The sequence below is a fragment of the Penaeus vannamei genome, chromosome 23 (genome assembly GCF_042767895.1).
Source record: "Penaeus vannamei isolate JL-2024 chromosome 23, ASM4276789v1, whole genome shotgun sequence".
Taxonomy (NCBI): Eukaryota; Metazoa; Arthropoda; class Malacostraca; order Decapoda; family Penaeidae; genus Penaeus; species Penaeus vannamei.
The window spans coordinates 5,952,564-5,962,563 of record NC_091571.1 but is presented as its reverse complement, the minus strand read 5'-3'; the positions used below and the strand labels follow the sequence as shown (position 1 = coordinate 5,962,563).

At 44.2% G+C, this 10,000-nt stretch overlaps 1 protein-coding gene across 4 annotated transcripts in view; it reads left to right on the top strand.

Moving 5' to 3' along the window:
• Positions 1-10,000, top strand: part of LOC113804604 (uncharacterized) — a 46,331-nt gene that overhangs the window by 36,196 nt on the left and 135 nt on the right. The window contains exons 4-16 of one of the 4 annotated variants that reach the window (XM_070137619.1): positions 662-806; positions 1,357-1,491; positions 1,854-2,036; positions 2,517-2,745; positions 3,152-3,399; positions 3,806-3,975; positions 4,744-4,985; positions 5,428-5,541; positions 6,047-6,118; positions 6,794-6,854; positions 8,524-8,711; positions 8,942-9,274; positions 9,621-10,000. The exon at positions 9,621-10,000 is cut by the window's right edge and continues 135 nt beyond it. In XM_070137619.1, coding sequence (XP_069993720.1) covers positions 662-806; positions 1,357-1,491; positions 1,854-2,036; positions 2,517-2,745; positions 3,152-3,399; positions 3,806-3,975; positions 4,744-4,985; positions 5,428-5,541; positions 6,047-6,118; positions 6,794-6,854; positions 8,524-8,711; positions 8,942-9,274; positions 9,621-9,845 — 2,345 coding nt within the window. In that variant the 3' untranslated portion in view covers positions 9,846-10,000. Of the gene's footprint in view, positions 1-661; positions 807-1,356; positions 1,492-1,853; positions 2,037-2,516; positions 2,746-3,151; positions 3,400-3,805; positions 3,976-4,743; positions 4,986-5,427; positions 5,542-6,046; positions 6,180-6,301; positions 6,363-6,487; positions 6,549-6,793; positions 6,855-8,523; positions 8,712-8,941; positions 9,275-9,620 lie in introns of all 4 variants that reach the window. The other 3 variants (XM_070137617.1, XM_070137618.1, XM_070137616.1) reach the window with 3 other exon arrangements.

Here is a 10,000-nt window from a genome sequence, read left to right as displayed (position 1 = left end):
CAATAACAATAAAAAACTGCAGCAACAGCTGTTATAACATTAATCTTTATTATGAAAATGAAAAACAAAGGATAACAATAAAAAAGATATTAGCATAGATAGTACTACCGCCACTGTCATTACTGATAAGGATGATGTTGATAATAATGCAATGAAAAGGATAAGTATGAAGGGTATATTGATAACAATACTGACAACGACAACAACCATGATGATAAAGATAATGGTATTGATAATGCTAAAATAAAAGAATGATAACTTTAGTGATTATTTTCCTTTTTATTAATAAAGACATTATGTGGTGATTGTGAGGAACAACTAGCGAAGTAAATGAAATATTAAAAGCCATTTTTTGTTGGGTTTGGTGTTCGTCAAGAAGAAATTGCTTTCAATTTTATGAAGAACACGCAACGGCTGGTAATGTTTTAGTATATAAAACAGAGAAATATGCAGCTCAATCTCATGTGATTCTTAGCACCCACCTTCACAACACACACACACACACACACACACACACACACACACACACACACACACACATATATATGTACGTGTGTGTGTGCATGTATATATGTAAGTGTGACTGTATATCCACTGCCCTCAAATCACAAATAACACAAACTCTGTATCGAGAAAGCTTTCATTCATTTTTTTTTTGCAGAGCCCGACCGTGTCTTTGGTGTGCTCGGAGGAAACTACATCTACAGCCCAGAACAAAGCCAGACACTGATCTTCCCTAGACGATGGTACCACATGTGCATTTCGGCCGATACCAAGGCAGGGGAAGGAACAGTGTATCTGAATGGGTAAGGGAACGGTGGCGGTATGGAGGCTTGCAGGGTAATACACACATACGTACGTACATGCATACATACAGAGAGAGAGAGAGAGAGAGAGAGAGACTGGGAGCGAAGGGGCAAGAGAGAGAGAGAGAGAGAGAGAGAGAGAGAGAGAGAGAGAGAGAGAGAGAGAGAGAGAGAGAGAGAGAGAGAGAGAGAGAGAGAGAGAGAGAGAGAGAGAGAGAGAGAGAAGAGAGAGAGAGAAAGAGAGAGAGAGAGAAAGAGAGAGAGAGAGAGAGAGAGAGAAAGAGAGAGAGAGAGAGAGAGAGAGAGAGAGAGAGAGAGAGAGAGAGAGAGAGAGAGAGAGAGAGAGAGAGAGAGAGAGAGAGAGAGAGAGAGAGAAAGAAAGACAGAGAAAAAAACAAATGAAAAGATGAAAAAAAATAAATAAAAGAAAACACACTAACAAAACAAACAAACAAGAAAAAACACTCCCACTAACAAAAACAAACAATCAAACAAACAAGAAAAAAGCACACTCCCCCCCTCCACCCTCACTCCCACCCTTTCCTCACAGCCAGGCGAGCGGTGAGAAAATGAAAGACAGAAACATCCTCACCAACGGATCCCTCGTACTGGGCCAAGAGACGGACATGGTCGGCGGAGGTTTCCAGGCTGAGCAGTCCTTCTCCGGGGTCGTCACCGCCTTCAAGTGAGTGCAGGGAGACACACGCACGCTCATTAGTAGTCGTAGTAGTCGTAGTAGCTTGTAGTAGGTACTGTTGTTGTTCTAATTGCAGTAGTAATAGTTGTGGGAGTGGTTGTAGCGATAGGAATAGTAACGGTAGCAGTGGTAGTAACAATAATAATAGTAGGGAAATAATAATATTGATGACTATGGTAATAATATTAAGAGTAACAACAGCAGCAGAGACAACGTCAATCATAATAAAGATCACAGCATAATTAATAACAAACCCCAGCTGCAAACTGATCATTACAAAACGAAATAATACCAGCATAAGCAACAACACAAATATAACAACATGGCCTCTGATAACCGTATTCTTTCAGCCTGTACTCCCGAGCGCTGAGCCTGGAGGAGGTGCACGCCCTTGCGAACTGCTCCGGCGGTGTGCCCGAGGGGGACCTGGTGGCCTGGAGCGCGTCTTCGTGGCAAATCAACCCAGTGGCTGCCTCCGAGGGGCTGGTGAAGGTGGTGGAGGTGCAGCCCTCTGACTACTGCAATCCTCAGAGGTTTGTTAGTGTTCTATAAAACAGACACAGACTGATTCAAACGCGGTCACACACACACACGCATATAAATATATGCATATGCATATATATATATATATATATATATATATATATATATATATATATATATATATATATATATGTGTGTGTGTGTGTGTGTGTGTGTGTGTGTGTGTGTGTGTGTGTGTGTGTGTGTGTGTGTGTGTGTGTGTGTGTTTTGTGATACAGTGAATCAACAAAATGTCTCCAGTGCTAATATTCTCAGTACTCAACAATCTAAAACGAGAGAGAGAGAGAGAGAGAGAGAGAGAGAGAGAGAGAGAGAGAGAGAGAGAGAGAGAGAGAGAGAGAGAGAGAGAGAGAGAGAGAGAGAGAGAGAAAGAGAGAGTGAGAGAGAGAATGAGAAAGAGAGAGAATAAGAGAAACACACAGACAGACAAAGATAAACAGACAAACAAACCAACAAAATCCGCTTTCCAGATTCGATTTTGCGGTCTTCGGGAAGCGGATGCCATTCCAAGACGCGTGGAACTTCTGCCGCCATCTCAAGACCCGGATGACGATTCCTGAGAACCCAGAGGAAAACCAGGTGCTGTACGAAGCAATCGAGGGCCTGGCTGAGCAGTGCCAACCACCCAACCACAACAAGGGCTTTTTCTGGCTCGGTGCCAAGGACGAGGTGGAAGAGGGACTGTGGATGGATGAAAAGGTGAGGATTCGTTGTGAGAAGTCTTTGTTATTTTTAACCATGGTGTTGCAGTTAGGATAGCTTGTTAAGTTGTTATAGTGATAGTGGGTGTAGTAGTAGTAGTAGTGGTTATAGTAATAGTAGTGGTTGTTGTAGTAGCATTGGTTGTAGTAATAGCAGTGGTTGTATCAACAGTTGTAGCTGTAGTAATAATAGTAGTGTTAGTAGTAATAGCAGCAATAATATTAGTGGTAGTAGTAATAGTAGCAATAATAGTAGTAGCATCAGTAGTAGTAAAAGTAATAGTCATAATAGTTATAGAAATAGTTTTAGTAGAAGTAGTAGTAGAAGTAGAAATAGTAGAAGTAGTTGTAGTAGTAGAAGTACAAAATCATTTCACTTCTCCCCTCCCCCCATATTCACCCAGAACGTTCCTCTGAACTACACAAACTTCGAAGGTGCAGGTCGCACTTCGAGCAAGGACTGTTCAGCCATGCTGGTTCCTCCCTATCGTGAAGTGTGGGATGACATGTCGTGCGGGAACACCTACCACTTCTGTGTAACCTGTCAGGAGCTCGAGCCAGTCGTGCTGAAGATGCGAGGTCTCTGTGAAGATGACGAGAAGGGAGCTTGGTTCAGGATAGAACGAGTCCAAGGCGAAAGACCAAATTTTAAGTGAGTTAGCCCTCAAATTTTAGTTTTCTTTGTTCGTATGAATCAGCCCTTGATTCTCCGTTTTCTTTGAAGATATTTTGGGTCCTCAATCATCTGTTTTTTTATTGCACCCAATTTGTGCTGGCTCGTATATGAATATGTAAAAGGATCGGGGGTATGGGGTGGGGGGTTAAATTAAGATCAATGGTTATTTGTTATTCTGTCGTCAAGACACTGGACAAGTTGTTTTGTTCTTCGTTAGTAATAGCTAATATTAATACTAATCCTAATCCTAATAACAATAACGATAATGATAACGAACCTACAATAACAATAACAATAATCATATAACCATACAAAAAATAACTACCCAATAACGATAATGACACACTTACTAAAACGACACAAAAACACCCAAAAATTGCAGGGGCTTCACTAAATACTACATCTTCTACGACAAGAACTCGACCTGGAGTCTCATCAACATGTGGACAAGGGAAACGGTCGCTTCCTATTTCACTTACAACGGGGGACTGCCATTCGGGACTCACAACTGGACTACAACCACCAACTACGATATTTGTGAGAAGCCTAAAGGTACGTAAGTGGTAATAATGATGATGTTTGTGATAATGATGATATGATTCATTATCTGTGTTGTAATGTTGTTTTTTGTACAGATAATGGGTTATTTTGATAGACTAATGGTTATTGGTTTGGTTACTGGTAAAGATGGTAAGAAATCGGATATTTATTGGTTCAGTGAAATGCTACCAGTTGATGGGCATTGCATTTCTTTTTTTTCAAAATCGCAAAAAGTATATATCTTTACAGAACATAATGTAAAACAACAATAGTAATAATAATGATATAAACATTAATAACAATGATGAAAATGACAACAATGATGATAATGGTAATGATAGTGACAATAGTAATAAGGATGAAATAATGGCAATAATGTTAATAATAGTAATAATGGTAATAATAATAGTAACAATCATAATGATGGCATTTATTATAACAATGCCAATAATAATGGTAATAGCAACCATGATGAGAGTGATCATAATGATACTGATGATAATGATAATAATGAACGATAATAATAATAGTAATAGTAAAAGTAAGAGTAATAATAATAATAATGATAATAGCAATAATGATAACAATAATAGAAACAACACTAATAAAGGTAATAGCAACAGCCCTGACAGCAGCAACACCAACAACAACAGTCTCAATATCCCAGGAATGAGAAGACAACCACACGCCCCTTCCCATTTCTCCCCAGCCGGACCACAACCCTTTCGAGTAACCAGTCAACAACCCAATTCTCATTTCTCCTGCACTTCCCTCCTTCAGGATCCCTCCACGCCCTTGCCCTCTCCGCTTGTTATCCTTGGGAGTTCACCTGCGAGGATGGGGCTTGTGTTAACCTGACAGAGAGGTGCGATTTGCGTGTCAACTGCCCCGATAATTCTGACGAGAAAGGATGCGAGAAATTACTTCTGCCGCAGGATTACTTGCCTGCTCTTCCTCCGCCGGGAGTCGAGCCGGGTCCTCTGGGTCTGAATATCACCGTCAGGATACAGGGATTCTCGCAGGTAGGTGCGTGTGGAGGGTACGTAGGGGAGGGGAAGGTAAGGGAGCCGGGGGGAGGGGGGGGGAGGGAGGGGTGAGATATTCTTTGTACTGTATGTGATGTTGGTGATATTTCATTTTTTTCCTGCGTGCATTGCATTGTTCCTCCTCTCTTTTTCTTTCACTTACTTTCTCTCTTTCTCTTTTATCTCTCATTTTCTCCCTCTTCCTTCCTTTCTCCCCTTCTCTCTTTCGCTCACTCACTCACTCTCTCGTTCACCCTCTCTCTTTCTGCCTTCCTCTCTCTCTCCCCCTCCCTCCCTCACCCTTCCCCCCACCCCTCTCTCTCTTTCTCTACCTTCTTCTCTCCCTCACCCTTCCTATCCCTCTCCCCCCCCCAAAAAAAAAAAAAAAAAAAAAACGTCATCCCAATCCACCCCTCCCCCCTATTTTCCCTCCCAACAGGTGGACATCCGGGACATGAAACTGACGGTGGACTTCTCGACGACCATCTCCTGGCATGACCTCCGCGTCCGCTACCAGAACCTGAAGCCTCTCGTTGACCTCAACTACATGGATGTGAGTGACGAATTGTTCATATTCCTGTTTTTTCTTTTACTATGTTAGATTAGTATTTTAGATGATGATGGCTGATGGTAATTATGGTAATGATAATAACAGTAGTAGTAATAAGTACAGCAAAGACAATGCCAATAAAAAAAACACTAATGATAATAGATAAATAAAAAACCTCCCCCATGCTTTCAAAATAAATATATGTCAAAGGCTTAAACCATCAACACATCAGCACACACACACACAAAGTGCAAAACAGAGACCACACGAAACCCCTCGTTTAGAAACCCCACAACACACGAAACCCCTCGTTTAGAAACCCCATAACACACGAAACCCCTCGTTTAGAAACCCCAGAACACACGAAACCCCTCGTTTAGAAACCCCAGAACACACGAAACCCCTCGTTTAGAAACCCCAGAACACACGAAACCCCTCGTTTAAAAACCCCAGAACCTGATACCGTGACCCCTTTCTCCCCCACCCCCCACCCCCCCGGACCCGACAGCCGACCTCGGTGTGGACTCCGACAGTGGAATTCGTGAACGCGGATTTCCCGAGGATCTACAAGACGCAGGAGGTCCTCACTGTGGCCCGGTCCTCATCGCCCGAGGAGGATGACCCTTCGAGGATCGCCCATGGTGAGGGAGGGAGGGAGAGGGAGGGAGGGAAGGAGGGAGGGAGGGAGGGAGGGAAGGAGGGAGGGAGGGAGGGAGGGAAGGAAGGAGAGAGGGAAGGAGGGAGGGAGGGAGGGACGCAGGAGGTCCTCACTGTGGCCCGCTCCTCATCGCCCGAGGAGGATGACCCTTCAAGGATCGCCCATGGTGAGGGAGGGAAGGAGGGAGGGAGAGGGAGAGGTAGGAGAGGGAAAGAGGGAGGGAAGGAGGGAGGGAGGGAGGGAAGGAGGCAGGGAGGGAGGGAAGGAGGGAGGGAGGGAGGGACGCAGGAGGTCCTCACTGTGGCCCGCTCCTCATCGCCCGAGGAGGATGACCCTTCAAGGATCGCCCATGGTGAGGGAGGGAGGGAAGGAGGAGGGGAAGGAGGGAGGGAGGGAGGGAGGGAGGGAGGGAGAGGGAGAGGGAGGGAGGGAGGGAAGGAGGGAGGGAGGGAGGGACGCAGGAGGTCCTCACTGTGGCACGTTCCTCATCGCTCGAGGAGGATGACCCTTCGAGGATCGCCCATGGTGAGGGAGGGAGGGAGGGAGGGAGGGAGGGAGGGAGGGAGGGAAGGAGGGAGGGAGGGAGGGACGCAGGAGGTCCTCACTGTGGCCCGTTCCTCATCGCCCGAGGAGGATGACCCTTCAAGGATCGCCCATGGTGAGGGAGGGAGGGAGGGAAGGAGGGAGGGAAGGAAGGAAGGAGGGAGGGAGGGAGGGAGGGAGGGAGGGAGGGAAGGAGGGAGGGAGGGAGGGGGGGAAGGAGGGAAGGAGGGAGGGAGGGAGGGAGGGAATGAGGGAAGGAGAGAGGGAGGGAGGAGAAAGGGAAGGAAGGAAAGAGGGAGTGAGAGGGATAGGTAGGAGGGGGAGAAAGGGAAAGGGGGAGAGAGGGAAGGAAGGATAGAGGGAGAATGTGAGAGAGGGAGGAAGGATAGAGGGAGAATGCGAGAGAGGGAGGGAGGAAGGGAAGATGGGACGGAGAAGGGAAGGAAGGAGGGAGGGAGAGAGATTGAGGAAAAGAGGGACAGAGGATTAGAGGAAGAGTGGGAGAGTAAGAGAATGAGAGAGAGAAAAGGGTGGAGCGAGAGGAGAGGAGAGGGAGAGAGAGAGGGGGAGAAGGAGAGGGGGAAAGAAAGAGAGGGAGAGAGACAGAGGGGAATGAAATAACAAATATTCTTTTAAAAATTCAGTAAGGCGAAGAAAATACTGATAATCGTCTCTGCTCTAGCCGTCTATTTATCTGTCTATTCGGAGATCAATCAATCTTTACAAAAAGTCAGTAAACTTAAAATTGGAAGGTATAACATGTAAGATATTTATATGACATTTCGATTATGATTATCTTCTTTAACTATATTTGGTATTTTTATGTTTGGACAAAATTCTTTAGTTAAGGTGAAATGTAACTTCTTGTATGCGTCAAGAGGCAAAAGTTATTCCTCATACAAGTACTGTGTCTTTAAGAGTATTCACACACACACACACACACACACACACACACACACACACACACACACACACACACACACACACACACACACATATATATATATATATATATATATATGTATATAAATATATATATATATATATATATATATATATATATATATATATATATATATACATTTATTGCATTGTTCATCAAATTTAAAATTAATACAGATATGCATTTTTCTTTCTGCAAACTAAACTGGCATACAAAAAAAAGTATATACAAACATACAGAATGGCTGAACGAATTCATCCATTTTTCAATTCACCAAATTGAACTTCCAGTAGAATAGGTTGTTAACCTTTGTATAAGAGATAAGTGGTTCTTCCGTTCTATACAATGCACCATTAACACTAGCCAATTGCTTGTTAGTGTTATGTAAAATGAGACAGATAAATTGGCTGAAAGCATGCACTTCCCATGCAAAGGTGTTGATGAAAATTGTCCATTACCCTGGAGGTGAGTCACTCGTTATTAAGCAAAGTGGTCGTGTTGAATGTACACAACTAATTGCACGGAAACAAGGCAGCTAATTGAATTACTTGGGATGAAGCGAGTTTTGGGTAATTAGATATCCTCTTATTGACTCAGTTTTGATAACGATTATATTAAAGATGATTATAATGATTTTTCTGATGATGATTATATTAAGGTCACACTAGTCGTCTCTGACCTGGGATCGCTAGACAGCCTCGTCGAAGTCTGACCAGCTGCAGCTTTTTATTGGTCAGCTGATTTAGACTAGTGTGACCCTAGTTTTAGTTACCAAGGATTTCAAGAACAGAAAGCATCTTTCTGTGAATATTTTCTTAGCGCAATGCATTCTAATTTCCAGATGAAATATACGAAGGCTCAAAGAACCCTCTGCGCCTTACCCAGAAGATCAACGCCCCCTTTTCGTGCGCGATGGACCTCCAGAATTTCCCCTTCGACACTCAGCATTGCAAGCTGTTGATCAGAATCACCTCCGCCCGCGAGGAATTCCTACGGTGGAGCAACCTGACAGTCCAGTATCTTGGGGAGGTACGAGTCCTTATGGAACGTCCTTTTTCTCCTTCTAAGATCATTGCTTCTTCATTTCGTATTCCATGACAATGCAGGTTTGAAAGATCTATTGTTTGTACAGTCAGAGAACCATTACAATCAAAGTAAAAAAAAAAAAAAAAAAAAAAAAAAAATCACCCAATCGCTACAAGTCAAACTTAACTAATACCTTTCAAAAAAATCCCTCAAACACGAACGCACCTTCGCAGAGACTGCTAACAGAATACGAAGTGGGAGACATGACGATACAGCGGCGGGAGGAGGACGAGTACAGCGTGGCGGTCGTCGGCATGATCTTCTACCGTCGCTACTGGTACTACCTGACGTCGGCCTACCTGCCCACCATCATGCTCATGCTCATTAGTTACGCGTCCCTCTTCTGCAAGCGGGACAATCGGGATCTGAGGGTCATGATGGCCATCACGACGTTGCTCGTTCTCTACGCCCTCTACCAGCAGATCTCGGATGGCCTGCCCAGGACCTCGTACACCAAGGCGGTTGATGTCTGGTGCTTCTTCGCGATTACGTTCATATTCTCGCAGGTCGGTTGTGTTTGAGGAAGGGGAAGAGGGAGATCTTCATGGTATAATAGTAGAATGGAGAATTTTCTTGATTCTAGTTATGCTGTTTGAAAATGAACTAAAGATTCGACAGGAAAAGCACTCATTCTTCACTATTCATTTCTTTGGCTCATTTTTCACAATTCATTTCTTTGGGTGGGATGGGGGAGACATCACATCATAAACTAATGACAATATCTTACTCATTTTTGCAAGACAACGAATTCTTAACCAATACCAGTACCACCCCCTCCCCCCAAGACAAACCCCCAACCCATACCATCACCACCCTACACCCCCATAACCCAGCCGGCCCTCTCCCCAACAGGTGATATTCCACGTGGCCATCGACGTCGAGATGAGCTGGCCTCGACGCGTGCGCGCTTCGCCGAGGGTCAAGGAGATCGACCTCGCCAACAAGCCTCGACGTCGCTTCCCTGCTCTCGTCGTCGCTCGAATCGTCTACGCCCTCCTGCTTGTGTTCTTCTGCTTGATCTACTGGGCCGTGGTTCTCGTCGATAAGAACCGGGGCGAGATGGAGCATGAATTTTGAACTATGATAGAAAAAAGATAGAAAGACAGAGTAGAGTAGAAGGTATTTTTTAGAAAAATTCGGGTTTTAAAACACGCACAGAAAGATATCGTGTGTCTTTAAGAAAATGAATGTTATAAGAACAAACAGAATAATGGATATTTTTATGGTCTTTT